Source organism: Gorilla gorilla, chromosome 9, assembly GCF_029281585.2.
Source record: "Gorilla gorilla gorilla isolate KB3781 chromosome 9, NHGRI_mGorGor1-v2.1_pri, whole genome shotgun sequence".
Classification (NCBI taxonomy): Eukaryota; Metazoa; Chordata; class Mammalia; order Primates; family Hominidae; genus Gorilla; species Gorilla gorilla.
This window is the reverse complement of record NC_073233.2, coordinates 66199145-66215353: the sequence shown is the minus strand read 5'-3', so window position 1 is coordinate 66215353 and position 16209 is coordinate 66199145. Positions and strand designations below refer to the sequence as shown.

General features: G+C 41.2%; 2 protein-coding genes across 5 annotated transcripts in view; both read left to right on the top strand.

The window, feature by feature from the left end:
- The window catches only part of LPXN (leupaxin), a 51932-nt gene extending 40494 nt beyond the window's left edge, over positions 1-11438 (top strand). For all 4 annotated transcript variants that reach the window (XM_019037105.3, XM_019037104.3, XM_063711235.1 and 1 more), the window contains 2 exons: positions 10117-10265; positions 10585-11438. In XM_019037105.3, the coding sequence (XP_018892650.2) occupies positions 10117-10265; positions 10585-10854 (419 nt within the window). In that variant the 3' untranslated portion in view covers positions 10855-11438. The remainder of the gene's footprint in view (positions 1-10116; positions 10266-10584) is intronic.
- A 2201-nt stretch (positions 11439-13639) lies between these two features.
- The window catches only part of LOC101150648 (olfactory receptor 5B2), a 108992-nt gene continuing 106422 nt past the window's right edge, over positions 13640-16209 (top strand). Inside the window, exon 1 of the mRNA XM_004051220.4 lies at positions 13640-14072. The gene's annotated coding sequence lies outside the window, so the exon portion shown is untranslated. The remainder of the gene's footprint in view (positions 14073-16209) is intronic.

Below are 16209 nucleotides of genomic sequence, written 5' to 3'. Positions count from 1 at the left end.
ATGCTGCTATAAAGACACATGCACACGTATGTTTATTGCGGCACTATTCACAATAGCAAAGACTTGGAACCAACCCAAATGTCCATCAGTGATAGACTGGATTAAGAAAATGTGGCACATATACACCATGGAATACTATGCAGCCATAAAAAGTGATGAGTTGATGTCCTTTGTAGGGACATGGATGAAATTGGAAATCATCATTCTCAGTAAACTATCGCAAGGACAAAAAACCAAACGCCACATGTTCTCACTCATAGGTGGGAATTGAACAGTGAGAACACATGGACACAGGAAGAGGAACATCACACTCTGGGGACTGTTGTGGGGTGCGGGAAGGGGGGAGGGATAGCTTTAGGAGATGTACCTAATGCTAAATGATGAGTTAATGGGTGCAGCACACCAGCATGGCACATGTATACATATGTAACTAACGTGCACATTGTGCACATGTACCCTAAAACTTAAAGTATAATAATAATAAAATAAAATAAAATAAAATAAAATAAAATAAAATATTTCTTTCTAGCTTGTTTTGTCTTTAGATTGCATCATTAGGACTGTACACTCTGAACACTATCATTTAAAGTTACTTGAATGAACTATTTCATTTTTATTATTTTTTTTTAAGTTCTGGTGTACATGTGCAGAATGTGCAGGTTTGTTACATAGGTATACACATGCCATGGTGGTTTGCTGCACCCATCAACCCATCATCTACATTAGGTATTTCTCCTAATGTTATCCCTCCCCTAGTCCCCTGCCTCCATCAGGCCCCAGTGTGTGATGTTCCCCTCCCTGTGTCCATGTGTTCTCATTGTTCAACTCCCACTTATGAGTGAGAACATGCGGTGTTTGGTTTTCTGTTCCTGTGTTAGTTTGCTGAGAATGATGGTTTCCAGCTTCATCCATGTCCCTGCAAAGGACATGAACTCATTCTTTTTTATGGCTGTATTTTATTCCATGATGTATATGTGCCACATTTTCTTTATCCAGACTATCATTGATGGGCATTTGGGTTGGTTCCAAGTCTTTGCTTTTGTGAATAGTACTGCAATAAGCATACGTGTGCATGTGTCTTTATGGTAGAATGATTTATAATGCTTTGGGTGCATACCCAGTAATGGGATTGCTGAGTCAAATGGTATTCCTGGTTCTAGATCCTTGAGGAATCACCACATAGTCTTCCACAATGGTTGAACTAATTTACACTCCCACCAACAGTGTAAAAGCATTCCTATTTCTCCATATCCTCTCCAGCATCTGTTGTTTCCTGACTTTTTAATGATCGCCTTTCTAACTGGCGTGAGATGGTATCTCATTATGGTTTTGATTTGCATTTCTCTAATGACCAGTGATGATGAGCTTTTTTTTTTCATGTTTGTTGGCTACATAAATGTCTTCTTTTGAGAAGTGTGTGTTCATATCCTTCAGTCACTTTTTGATGGGGTTGTTTTTTTTTCTTGTAAATTTGTTTAAGTTCTTTGTAGATTCTGGATATTAGCCCTTTGTCAGATGGATAGATTGCAAAAATTTTCTCCAATTTTGTAGATTGCCTGTTCACTCTGATGATAGTTTATTTTGCTGTGCAGAAGCTCTTTAATTTAATTAGATCCCATTTGTCTATTTTGGCTTTTGTAGCCATTGCTTTTGGTGTTTTAGTCATGAAGTCTTTGTCTATGCCTGTGTCCTGAATGGTATTGCCTAGGTTTTCTTCTAGGAATTTTATGGTTTTAGGTCTTACGTTTAAATCTTTAATCCATGTTGAGTTAATTTTTGTATAAGGTGTAAGGAAGGGGTCCAGTTTCAGTTTTCTGCATATGGCTAGCCAGTTTTCCCAACACCATTTATTAAATAGGGAATCCTTTCCCTGTTGCTTGTTTTTGTCAAGTTTGTCAAAGATCAGATGGTTGTAGATGTGTGGTGTTATTTCTGAGGCCTTTGTTCTGTCCATTGATCTATATATCTGTTTTGGTACCAGTACCATGCTGTTTTTGTTACTGTAGCCTTGTAGTGTAGTTTGAAGTCAGGTAGCGTGATGCCTCCAGCTTTGTTCTTTTTGCTTAGGATTGTCTTGGCTATGCAGGCTCTATTTTGGTTCCATATGAAATTTAAAGTAGTTTTTTCTAATTCTATGAAGAAAGTCAATGGTAGTTTGATGGGGATAGCATTGAATGTATAAATTACTTTGGGCAGTATGGCCATTTTCACGATATTGGTTCTTCCTACCCAGAAGCATGGAATATTTTTCCATTTGATTGTGTTCTGTCTTATTTCCTTGAACAGTGGTTTGTAGTTCTCCTTGAATAGGTCCTTCACATCCCTTGTAAGTTGTATTCCAAGGTATTTAATTCTCTATAGCAATTGTGAATGAGTTTCACTCATGATTTTGCTGTCTATTATTGGCGTATAGGAATGCTTGTGATTTTTGCGCATTGATTTTGTATCCTGAGACTTTGCTGAAGTTGCTTAACAGCTTTAGGAGATTTTGGGCTGAGATGATGGGGTTTTCTAAATATACAATCATGTCATCTGCAAACAGAGACAATTTGACTTCCTCTTTTCCTATGTGAGTACCCTTTATTTCTTTCTGTTGCCTGATTGCCCTAGTGAGAACTTCCAACACTATGTTGAATATGAGTGGTGAGAGACGGCATCCCTGTCTTGTGCCAGTTTTCAAAGGGAATGATTCCAGTTTTTGCCCGTTCAGTATGATATTGGCTGTGGGTTTGTCATAAATAGCTCTTATTATTTTGAGATACGTTCCATCAATACCTAGTTTATTGAGAGATTTTATCATGAAGGGGTGTTAAATTTTATCAAAGGCCTTTTCTGCATCTGTTGAGATAATCATGGTTTTTGTCATTGTTTCTGTTTATGAGATGGATTATGTTTATTGATTTGTGTATGTTGAACCAGCCTTGCGTCCCAGGTATGAAGCCGACTTGATCGTGGCGGATAAGCTTTTTGATGTGCTGCTGGATTCAGTTTGCCAATATTTTATGGAGGATTTTCACATTGATGTTCATCAGGGATATTGGCCTGAAGTTTTCTTTTTTTGTTGTGTCTCTGCCGTGTTTTGGCATTAGGATGATGCTGGCCTCATAAAAATGAGTTAGGGAGGATTCCCCCTTTTTCTATTGTTTGGAATAATTTCAGAGGCAATGGTATCAGCTCCTTTTTGTACCTCTGGTAGAATTCTGCTGTGAATCCACCTGGTCCCGGACTTTTTTTTGGTTGGTAGGCTATTAATTACTGCCTCAATTTCAGAACTTGTTATTGGTCTATCCAGGGATCTGACTTCTTCCTGGTTTAGACTTGGGAGAGTGTATGTGTCCAGGAATTTATCCATTTCTTCTAGATTTTCTAGTTTATTTGTATAGAGGTGTTTACAGTATTCTCTGATGGTAGTTTGTATTTCTGTGGGATCAGTAGTGATAACCCCTTTATCATTTTTTTGTGTCTGTTTGATTCTTCTCTCTTTTTTTCTTTATTAGTGTGGCTAGTAGTCTATCTATTTTGTTGATCATTTCAAAAAACCACCTCCGGGATTCACTGATTGTTTGAAGGGTTTTTCATTCTCTATCTCCTTCAGTTCTGCTCTGATCTTAGTTATTTCTTGTCTCCTGCTAGCTTTTTAATTTGTTTGCTCTTGCTTCTCTAGTTCTTTTAATGTGATTTTAGGTTGTCGATTTTAGATCTTTCCTGCTTTCTCTTGTGGGCATTTAGTGCTATAAATTTCCCTCTACACACTGCTTTAAATGTGTCCCAGAGATTCTGGTACTTTGTGTCTTTGTTTTCATTGGCTTCAAATAACTTCTTTCTTTCTGCCTTAATTTTGTTATTTACCCAGTAGTCGTTCCGGAGCAGGTTTTCAGTTTCCATGTAGTTGTGCAGTTTTGAGTGAGTTTCTTAACCCTGAGTTCTAATTTGATTGCACTGTGGTCTGAGAGACTGTTTGCTATGATTTCTGTTCTTTTGCATTTGCTGAGGAGTGTTTTACTTACAATTACATAGTCGATTTTAGAATAAATGTGATGTGGTGCTGACAAGAATGTATATTCTGTTGATTTCAGGTGGAGAGTTGTATAGATGTCTATTAGGGCTGCTTGGCCAAGAGCTGAGTTCAAGTCCTGAATATCCTTGTTAATTTTCTGTCTCATTGATCTGTCTAATATTGACAGTGGGGTGTTAAAGTCTCCCACTATTATTGTGTGGAAGTCTAAGAGTCTTTGTAGGTCTCTAAGAACTTGCTTTATGAATCTCGGTGCTCCTGTATTGGGTGCATATATAATTAGGATAATCAGTTCTTCCTGTTGGATTAATCCCTTTACCATTATGTAATGCCCATCTTTGTCTCTTTTGATCTTTGTTGGTTTAAAGTCTTTTTTATCAGAGACTAGGATTGCAACCCCTGCTTTTTTTTTTCTTTCCGTTTACTTGGTAAATATTCCTTCATCCCTTTATTTTGAGCCTATGTGTGTCTTTGCATGTGAGATGGGTCTCCTGAATACAGCACACCAATGAGTCTTGCCTCTTTATCCAATTTGCCAGTCTGTGTGTCTTAATTGGGACATTTAGTCCATTTACATTTAAGGTTAATCTTGTTATGTGTGAATTTGATCTGGTAATTATGATGCTAGCTGGTTATTTTGAAGAACTGTTATGAACAGTTTCTTCATAGCATCTATGGTCTTTACAATTTGGTATGTTTTTGCAGTGACTGGTACCAGTTATTCCTTTCCGTGTTTAGTGCTTCCTTCAGGAGCTCTTGTAAGGCAGGCCTGGTGGTGGTAAAGTCTCTCAGCATTTGCTTGTCTGTAAATAATTTTATTTCTCTTTTGTTTATGAAGCTTAGTTTGGCTGGATATGAAATTCTGGGTTGAAAATTCTTTTAAGAATGTTGAATATTGGCCCCCACTCTCTTCTGGCTTGTACGGTTTCTGCCAAGAGATCCGCTGTTAGTCTGATGGGCTTCCCTTTGTGGGTTACCCAACCTTTCTCTTTGGCTGCACTTAACATTTTTTCCTTCATTTTGTGTCCGAAATTGGTGGGTTCTTGGTCTCACTGACTTCAAGAATGAAGCTGCGGACCCTTGCGGTGAGTGTTACAGTTCTTAAAGATGGTGTGTCCGGAGTTTGTTCCTTCTGATGTTCAGACATGTTCGGAGTTTCTTCTTTCTGATGGGTTTGTGGTCTCACTGGCTTCAGGAGTGAAGCTGCAGACCTTCGCGGTGAGTGTTACAGCTCTTAAGGCGGTGCGTCTGGAGTTGCTCATTCCTCCCATCCGGAGTTGTTCATTCCTCCCGGTGGATTCGTGGTCTCACTGGCCTCAGGAGTGAAGCTGCAGACCTTCGCGGTGAGTGTTACAGCTCATAAAGGCAGTGCGGACCCAAAAAGTGAGCAGCAGCAAGATTTATTGCAAAGAGTGAAAGAACAAAACTTCTACAGTGTGGAAGGGGACCCAAGTGGGTTGCCACTGCTGGCTCGGGCAGCCTGCTTTTATTCCCTTATCTGGCCCCACCCACATCTTGCTAATTGGTACATTTTACAGAGAGCTGATTGGTCCATTTTACAGAGAGCTGATTGGTCTGTTTTGACAGGGTGCTGATTGGTGCATTTACAATCCCTGAGCTAGACACAGAGTGCTGATTGCTGCATTTACAATCCTCTAGCTAGACACAAAAGTTCTCCAAGTCCCCACTAGATTAGCTAGACACAGAGCACTGATTGGTGCATTTACAAACCTTTAGCTAGACACAGAGTGCTGATTGGTGCATTTACAATCCCTGAGCCAGACACAGAGTGCTGATTGGTGCATTTACAATCCTCTAGCTAGACATAAAAGTTCTCCAAGTCCCCACCTGACTCAGGAGCCCAGCTGGCTTCGCCTAGTGGATCCCGTGCCAGAGCTGCGGGCGGAGCTGCCCGCCAGTCTCGAGCCGTGCGCCCACACTCCTCAACCCTTGGGCGGTCGATGGGACTGGGCACCTCGGAGCAGGGGGCAGCACCTGTCGGGGAGGCTTGGGCCGCATGGGAGCCCACCGTGGGGGGGCTCATGCATGGCGGGCTGCAATCCCAAGCCCTGCGCCACAGGGAGCCAGCTGAGGCCTGGCAAGAATTCGAGCATGACACAGGTGGGCCGGCAGTGCTAGGGGACCCAGTGCACCCTCCACAGCTGCTGTCCCAGGTGCTAATCCTCTCACTGCCTGGGGCTGGCGGTGCTGGCCGGCCACTCTGAGTGCGGGGCCTGCTGAGCCTGTGCTACCCGAAACTCGCGCTGGCCCACGAGCACCGCATGCAGCCCCAGTTCCTGCCCGTGCCTCTCCCTCCACACCTCCCCGCAGGCAGAGGGAGCTGGCTCCAGCCTCAGCCAGCCCAGAGTGGGGCTCCCACAGTGCAGCGGCAGGCTGAAGGGCTCCTCAAGCGTGGCCAGAGTGGATGCCGAGGCCAAGGACGTGCCAAGAGCGAGCAAGGGTTGCTAGCACATTGTCACCTCAATTTCAACCTTGGTGAATCTGATGATTATGTGTCTTGGGGTTGCTCTTCTTGAGGAGTATCTTTGTGGTGTTCTCTGTATTTCCTGAATTTGAATGTTGGCCTGTCTTGCTAGGTTGAGGAAGTTTTCCTGGATAATATCCTGAAGAGTGTTTTTCATCTTGGTTCCATTCTCCCCATAACTTTCAGGTACACCAGTCAAACGTAGATTTGTTTTTTTCACATAGTCCCATATTTCTTGGAGGCTTTATTCATTCCTTTTCATTCTTTTTTCTCTAATCTTGTCCTCTTGCTTTATTTCATTAAGTTGACCTTCAATCTCTTATATCCTTTCTTCTGCTTGATCAATTCAGCTATTGATACTTGTGTATGCTTCACAAAGTTCTCGTGCTGTGTTTTTCAGCTCCATCAGGTCATGTATGTTCTTCTCTAAACTGGTTATTCTAGTTAGCAATTTGTCTAACCTGTTTTCAAGGTTCTTAGCTTCCTTGCATTGGGTTAGAACATGCTCCTTTATAAAGCTCGGAGGAGTTTGTTATTACCCACCTTCTGAAGCCTACTTCTGTCAGTTCGTCAGACTCATTCTTCATCCAGTTTTGTTCCCTTGGTATTGAGGAGTTGTGATCCTTTGGAGAAGAGGCATTCTGGTTTTTGGGATTTTCAGCCTTTTTGCATTGGTTTCTCCCCATCTTCTTGAGTGTTTCTACGTTTGGTCTTTGAAGTTGGTGACCTTCAGATGGAGTGTCTGAGTGGATGTCCTTTTTGTTGATGTTGATGCTATTCCTTTCTGTTTGTTAGTTTTCCTTCTAACAGTCAGGCTCCTCTGCTACAGGTCCACGGGAGTTTGCTGGAGGTCGACTCCAGACCCTGTTTGCCTGGGTATTAGCAGCAGAGGCTGCAGAACAGCAAAGATTGCTGCCTGTTCTTTCCTTTGGAAGCTTCATCCCAGCAGGGCACCCACCAGATGCCCGCCAGAGCTCTCCTGTATGAGGTGTCAGTTAGCCCCTACTGGGAGGTGTCTCCCAATCAGGAGACACGGGGGCCACAGACCCACTCAAGGAGGCAGTCTGACCCTTAGCAGAGCTCGAACCCTGTGCTGGGAGATCCACTGCTCTCTTCAGAGCTGTCAGGCAACGATGTTTAAGTCTACTGAAGCTGTGCCCGCAGCCACCCCTTCCCCTGGGTGCTCTGTCCCAGGGAGATGGGGGTTTTATCTATAAGCCCCTGACTGGGGCTGCTGCCTTTTTTTTTTCAGAGATGGCCTGCCCAGAAAAGAGGAATCTAGAGAGGCAGTCTAGCCACAGCAGCCTTGCTGAGCTGCAGTTGGCTCCACCCAGTTTGATCTTCTGAGTGGCTTTGTTTACACTGTGAAGGTAAAACCACCTGCTCAAGCCTCAGCAATGGTGGATGCTTCTCCCTCCACCAAATTCTAGCATCCCAGGTCGAGCTCAGACTGCTGTGCTGGCAGTGAGAATTTCAAGCCGGTGGATCTTAGCTTGCTGGGCTCCATGGGGGTGGGACCTACCGAGCCAGACCACTTGGCTCCCTGGCTTAAGCCCCCTTTCCAGGGGAGTGAACAGTTCTGTCTCGTTGGCATTCCAGGTGCCTGTAGGTTATGAAAAACAAAAAACAAAAAAACTCCTGCAGCTAGCTCAGTGTCTGCCCATACAGCCGCCCAGTTTTGTGCTTGAAACCCAGGGACCTGGTGGCGTAGGCACAAGAGGGAATCTCCAGGTCTGCGGTTTGTGAAGACTATGGGAAAAGCACAGTATCTGGGCCGGAGTGCACTGTTCCTCACAGCACAGTTTCTAATGGCTTCCCTTTGTTAGGAGAGGGAGTTCCCTGACCCCTTGTGCTTCCTGGGTGAGGCAACACCCCACCCTTTTTCAGCTTGCCCTCAATGGGCTGCACCCACTGTCCGATCAGTCTCAATGAGATGAACCGGTTACCTCAGTTGGAAATGCAGAAATCACCTGCCTTCTGCATTGATCTCACTGGAAGCTGCAGACCTGAGCTGTTCCTATTCGGTCATCCTGCCAGCAATCTCCAAATTATTTATTTTATTGCTCATGTCATCAGTTTGATATACAGTTAATTTTCTTCAATTTGATTCAATTTTTTAGGGATTCATGTTTTTCCATTTTAGTTTTTTTACTTTTTTTTTTTTTTTTTTTTTTTTTGAGACAGAGTCTCACTATCTCCCAGGCTGGAGTGCAGTGGTGCGATCTCGGCTCACTGCAAGCTCTGCCTCCCGGGTTCACGCCATTCTCCTGCCTCAGCCTCCCAAGTAGCTGGGACTACAGGTGCCCGCCACCACACCTGGCTAATTTTTTGTGTTTTTAGTAGAGACGGGGTTTCACCGTGTTAGCCAGGATGGTCTCAATCTCCTGACCTCGTGATCCACCCGCCTCGGCCTCCCAAAGTGCTGGGATTACAGGTGCAAGCCACCGTGCCCGGCCAATTTTTTCACTTTTTAATTATGTACAACAATAGTTGAAACCATACATATACTCAGGAGCTCTTTGTATTAGCTATGTTTTTCTGGAATATAATTAGCAAATATTTTCTTCAGATTGTTATTTGTCTTTGTTTATGGTGATTTCTTGACATGTGTAAGTCATTCAGATATATCTTTATGTAGCTAAATTTATTAATATTTAACTTGCTTTTGGAATTTGGGCTTTATTTATGACAGTTTTTCTGTTTCCAGATTAAAGAGGAATACATCATTAATGACAAGATATGAAATGCAAATGCACACATTAAAAAAACCCTAATTATCATTAGCCTTTCGGGAAATACAAATCAAAACTACCATGAGATAACATTGTATAGATAGATAACATCCATTTGATTGATTAAAAAGGAAATATATGGATATATCAAGTGATGTAAAGACTGAGGAATAACTGGGATTTTCATACACTGCTGGTAAACAATAAAAATAATATACCCACACAAAAAATAAAAAAGGAGGAATACATCTATTTTTAATTCAAATATATGGTATGAGTCATTGTGTTTAGATCTTGCATCCATCTGGAAATTATTATTTAGTAGTATTTTATTTTAAAATATCAGATGCTTTTTTTCTTCCCAGATGCTGTTTTAGATATTAGAGATATAATGGTGACAAGATCAACAATATCTAGTTTCTCTCAGAGCTGATGTTCCTGTAAGGGGAGACAGCCCACAAAGATGATTTTAAATAAAGGTAAATGCCATAAAGACGGTGAAAGAAGATGATGTGACAAGGAGGAACTGAAGAGATGCCTCTCTGATAAGATGATATTTGAGTGATTCTTGCATCACATGAAGAGGACAGCTGTATCAGGCTCTGGGACAGAACTATCCAAGCCAAGGGAATACTTAGTACAAAGGCACTGAGGAGCAATAGCCCCTAACACTTATTAAATGTTTACTATGAACCAGACACAATGCCAAAACACTTTATCTGCATTATCTCATTTATTTCTTACAACTACCCTTTGAATTAGGTAACAATAATCATCCTATTTTGAATATGAGGACACTGAGATTGAAAGGGCCTCCTCTCAGTCTCCAGTGTAGCTTTCAGGGCTCAACCTGCAACAGTGAATTCCTGATTTTATCTCTCCAGGCTTTCATGAGAAGGACAAGAAGCCATATTGCCGAAAGGATTTCTTAGCCATGTTCTCACCCAAGTGTGGTGGCTGCAATCGCCCAGTGTTGGAAAACTACCTTTCAGCCATGGACACTGTCTGGCACCCAGAGTGCTTTGTTTGTGGGGTCTGTATAATCACTTTTCTTTCGGACTTAGGGAAAGTCAAGGGTTCTTCTCTCTGAGAGGAAGAGCTGCAGTTAGTGAAAGGGTTCACAGTCCTGAATAAGGAATGGATGTGGGCATCCTAAAGGAGAAACGAGATACAGATCCATTTGCTTATCTGTTTTGCAAGCGGGAAATCTAGTCTCCATTTGTCAAGAACCTGAGGGAAATTCCTGTAGCTGGCAGGTAACTGTCAGGAATTTCAAGGCTGAAAATTTTACTTTGCTGACATTTTACCTCTTGACATTTGCATTCCTTTTCTCTCTCTTCTCTCTACCCCAGGACTGCTTCACCAGTTTTTCTACTGGCTCCTTCTTTGAACTGGATGGACGTCCATTCTGTGAGCTCCATTACCATCACCGCCGGGGAACGCTCTGCCATGGGTGTGGGCAGCCCATCACTGGCCGTTGTATCAGTGCCATGGGGTACAAGTTCCATCCTGAGCACTTTGTGTGTGCTTTCTGCCTGACACAGTTGTCGAAGGGCATTTTCAGGGAGCAGAATGACAAGACCTATTGTCAACCTTGCTTCAATAAGCTCTTCCCACTGTAATGCCAACTGATCCACAGCCTCTTCAGATTCCTTATAAAATTTAAACCAAGAGAGGAGAGGAAAGGGTAAATTTTCTGTTACTGACCTTCTGCTTAATAGTCTTATAGAAAAAGGAAAGGTGATGAGCAAATAAAGGAACTTCTAGACTTTACATGACTAGGCTGATAATCTTATTTTTTTAGGCTTCTATACAGTTAATTCTATAAATTCTCTTTCTCCCTCTCTTCTCCAATCAAGCACTTGGAGTTAGATCTAGGTTCTTTTGTCTCGTCCCTCTACAGATGTATTTTCCACTTGCGTAATTCATGCCAACACTGGTTTTCTTAGGTTTCTCCATTTTCACCTCTAGTGATGGCCCTACTCATATCTTCTCTAATTTGGTCCTGATACTTGTTTGTTTTCACGTTTTCCCATTTTCCTGTGGCTCACTGTCTTACAATCACTGCTGTGGAATCATGATACCACTCTTAGCTCTTTGCATCTTCCTTCAGTGTATTTTTGTTTTTCAAGAGGAAGTAGATTTTAACTGGACAACTTTGAGTACTGACATCATTGATAAATAAACTGGCTTGTGGTTTCAATAACTCATTGTCATATTTGTTTGGGAGATAAACTTTCTGCTTCCCGTGTTATATACTAGGCACTATGTACAATTAAGATTATATCATACCTCGTTTCCTTCCATCCAATGCACACTTTAAAATTTTTAATCAGAAGAAATTAAAAGGAGGGTCTCCTTTTCACTAATTTTTCTTTTTTTTCTTTTTAGTTTGGTCCCATAACCATTTTATTTTCTAGACTTAGATGATTGAATCATTTTTAAAAATGACAAAGCTTCTTAAAATTGTTTTTATTACTTTGTTTACAGGAGGAGAAACCCTGGCTCTCCATTAGATACCTTACAAATTCATTTCTTTTTCCTTTTTTTTTTTTTTTCTGAGATGGAGTTTCGCTCTTGTTGCCCAGGCTGGAGTGGAATGGCGCGATCTCGGCTGACCGCAACCTCCACCTCCTGGGTTCAAGCAGTTCTCCTGCCTCAGCCTCCTGAGTAGCTGGAATTACAGGCATGCGCCACCACGCCAGGCTAATTTTTCTATTTTTAGTAGAGATGGGGTTTCTCCACGTTGGTCAGGCTGGTCTCGAACTCCCGACCTCAGGTGATCCACCCACCTCGACCTCCCAAAGTGTTGGGATTACAGGCGTGAGCCACTGCGCCCAGCCACAAATTCATTTCTAAAGTAAAAAATGAAACACAATTTCACATTTGCCTCCTGAAGACAAATGAGACGGCTGTTCTTAGAGCATCTCTGAAGAAAGATGCTATAAAAAAAGCTCAAATGATTATTATCTAGAATTAGGAAAGCCAAGCCTGAAAGAAAAATTCCTCTTAATCATTTGTTCATCTCAAAATATTATAAGTAAATATTTAGAAAAGCTTGTCAGGTTATCAGAGAATCTGATTTTCTTATGTCCTGTCAGTTTACTGTCCTACAGTTTACTTTTTATAAAAGTAAGCTTCACAAGGACTCATCTTTCTGCAAAAGGGATATTGAGAAGATCAGTACAATATCTTTCTTCCCGTGGTCTTAAAAATAATTGTGTGATTATTTGTTATAACAAAAACCAGACTCTTAGAATCCTTGATTCTGAGATAAGTTACTGGCGAAAACTCCTTCACTGGAGGTATTTTTAAAAATAGGACAAAATTTGGTGTCTTTAGATTGATAGAGGAATAGTACTACTTGGGAGAGCTGAAATGGATTAAATGTTTCTTGCCAAACTTTATTATATCTATGTCCTTTGTTGGAATGGATAATAAGGGGGTTTTGAGAGTTACAGGGAATTGGCAACAGTTAATTCTATAAAATAGGAACTCCAAATGCATGTAAGATATGTGGGAGGCCACACAGATACGGAACCATCTGGCCTCTATCCTGTTTGGCTGTCTGAGAGCGCCAGACTATGCAGAACACACATTCAACTTTTAAACATCCTCTTTGCAATGTCTTCACTCAACGATGTCACACGCAGGTGTTAATATGGCAATGTTCTTGGTTGCCTTGGCAGTTTGACAAAGTAAACTTGGAGTTTTAGCCCTTAAAAAGAAATGTACAGGTGCTAAAACTTTTTTAAAAAGCATTAGCTATTTTGAGATTCAATAGAATTTAACTATTTTTAAATGTCAAAGAAAATCCAGAGTTCACTAAGATGTAATTAAGAAGTGAAAACACTTTCTTCCCACATTGAACGGAAGTGGTTTTATTTGCTCAAAAAGAGATACTGACTTCAGGACCAGTGTTTTAGCAATAAGGAAACTACTCACACGTAAAAAGTTCTGCTTTTTAAAAACCCTGGAAATGCCATTACTAAAATTGATCACGTACCTATTTACTTTTGGTTTTGAGTAACTTCTAGGGTGTTTAAAAAATAAAACCCACCCTCACAGGACAGGGGTTTTCCACCAGTGAATATAAACATATAGAAAGGAATATGCTCTAGAGTTGGCACTGTATTCTCAAAGGGGAGTCCTTCAATTAGTTTGGTCAGTTTTTCTTTGAAGTAAATTTAGTCTCTTCCAAGGTAATACTTTGATAAAGACAACAATTATTTTTCCATCCAAGTTCTATCACACACTCTTGGAGTTGTGGGATGGCTGCCAGCGCATGCTTCTTGTTTCATAACCAGTAGGGGGAGCAAGAGTGCTTTTATCGAGCATTTGCAAGCAAAAGTTCTGGGATTCATCCTCACTGGTCTAGCCTAGGTCACATACCAGTAATTTTTGCTGGGGGAATGGATTCTGCAGCTTGGCTTAAACCAAACTGAATTATTTCCAAAGTTACAAGCAGGACTAAGTTTCCCGAAAGCACAAGGGCTTTGTGGAGGAGATGTGAATACTTTAAAAGCTGGATATTGGTAAGAAGCGGGAAGAGGACAATGAATCTTGAATTCGTATGTTCAAAAGTGAAAATATTGGAGTTTCTGAGTTTCAAGGTAATGTAGAAGGTAAGCAAGCAGGCATTGTCGGTATCCTGAGGGATCATGTCCAAGAACTTTACAGAACCCAAAGGCAGAGGAGAGAGCCAGGAATGCTGGTGTCCTGAGGAACATGCGGCAGTGGCACTGCTCTTCCTGGGCCCCTAGGGGCGCACCACTGAGAAGCATCAAAAGCACCTTCAGTTTGGCAGTCTGGAAAAGGAGATCTTGCAGCTGAAATCAAGGTGAAAAAGAGTAGCAGCTTCCTTTAGAGGCGAGTGTCTTAGGCATAAGCACATCCTCAATAAGGCAGTGGTGGCAGCCACTGAAATATGACACTGAAAAAGAGATTGCCTGTCCCCAAAATATTGTGGAGGTTGTGTTACTAGGTACCATCAGTGCAGCACGTTAAGTGCTGGGAACACAGAGCTCAGTGGGGAAATGGAAATCTCTTGGGATCCACAGGATTAAAAAAGAAAGAAATCTCAGGTAAAAGCTGGTGCTTGGGTTGTACTTGTTGCAAATTTATAAATTTGCCAGAAGGCAGTGGTGTCTCAAATTTATAAGAAAGGAGACAGTTTATGTAGGACATTCCCCTACCCTAGATATAGTCAGCGTATAGTGCCTAGATTGATTTTCCGTGGGGAGAAGTCTCCTAACTGTGTTTAGGTTCATAGACCGTGGATTATGGACAATTGCATAGACTTCCTGGCATCCTGTTGAGAGCCATCCATCTTCCCTTCCTATTTTGGATATCATTAAATCACAATAAATACTGTATTATGGGAATAACATTTTTCCTGGGATAAGTACCTCAATTCTAGCGAGAGATAGCTCAGATCACAGGTGTTACTGGAAAAACTCCTAAAGCTGAAAATGAACAGACCAAGGAATCAAAGAAGGCTTTACTTTCTCTAAACTTTAACTTAGAGAATTTGATTTTGGATTTTAATATTTTTGGACTTTGATATGCTATGTTGAATAATATTATTGGATATAATCGAGGATGGGACGTGAAATGAAAGGGGAGTGAATTTCTGAGCTGTTTTTCCCCACAGTCTAGTTTCTCCACAAAGAACTGCATCTCCCATTCTTGGTCCACGTGTTTAGGCAAGGCTGACTTTAACCTCAGCCTCAGAAATAGGTACAGTCCCAGGTCTGACCAATAAAAGTACTTTGTTCTTCTGAAGGAAGGTGATTGGATCAGGGATAGACATGTGACCTCAGCAAAGCCAATGACCTTTACTAGATTTATTCAGAAAGAACATTCCCATTCGTTGGAATTCTAGTTTTGCAGATAATAAAAACCCATTGCTGCTGATAAATATTTTTATCATCACTTGGGGGAGGCTGTCTGAGAAAGAGGCCAGCACAGTGGAACGTAGAACCAAGTAATGGAGAGGCTGTGTTTTCTTTTTTTGAGTCACTCAGTTCTACCATAGCAGCATCTTAACCATAGACCAGGAAATTATGTGAGCAAATAAATTCTCTTTTTTGTTTACATTGAACAAATAAACTCAGTGTTGGTACAGAACGTATATTGTATATCGTCATGAAAAACTAATACACAAAAATAGTGTTTGATCACTTCTTGATGCTTTTTACACCAGAGCACAGTGAAACTCTGTAGTTTAAGGTTAAGTCATCCTGTGGATAGCTCGCATATTTAGAGTACAAGCTTCTTGCTCCTGTCCAATTTTGCAGTATCTGTCACTATTACAAAGGGGAAGAAAAAGGTTGTGAGGGTGTTGTCATCCTCTAAGATTTAAAATTGTTTTGGAAATGATGGTATTCATGCTACTTTGTTTAATTATAATCCAGAGAGAACTATTACGTATTTGATATTACTGCAATACTCTTTATAGTGAAAACTAGTTTTAAAACATCCTGATACCCCACTAGCAAACAAAAAAAGGAAGAAAAATTAGACGATTATAAGAGAAATCAATTTACATTTATCCTGTGTCTTAGTCTGCACAGTTGCCAAAACAAAATACCATAAATGGGGTGTCTTAAGCCACAGAAATTTATTTTCTCATAGGTCTGGAGATGAGAAGTCTCAGATTAAGGTCTGCAGGTTTGAATTCTGTTGAGGGCTCTTTTCTTGGCTTGCATATAGCTGCCTTCTTGCTTTGTCCTCACAGGGTGAAAAGAGGGAGAGAGAGAGAGACCACAAGAGATCTGGTGTCTCTTCTTGTAAGGAAACCAATCTTATCGGATCAGGGCCCAACCCTTATGATTTCATTTAATCTTAATTACTTCTTTACTTAAAATACAGCCACATTGGGGGTTAGGCCTTCAACATATTTTGGAATGACACATTCAGTCCATTACATCCTGAAAGGTGCTACTTAAAGAAAATTGGTTTATATGAAGTTAAGG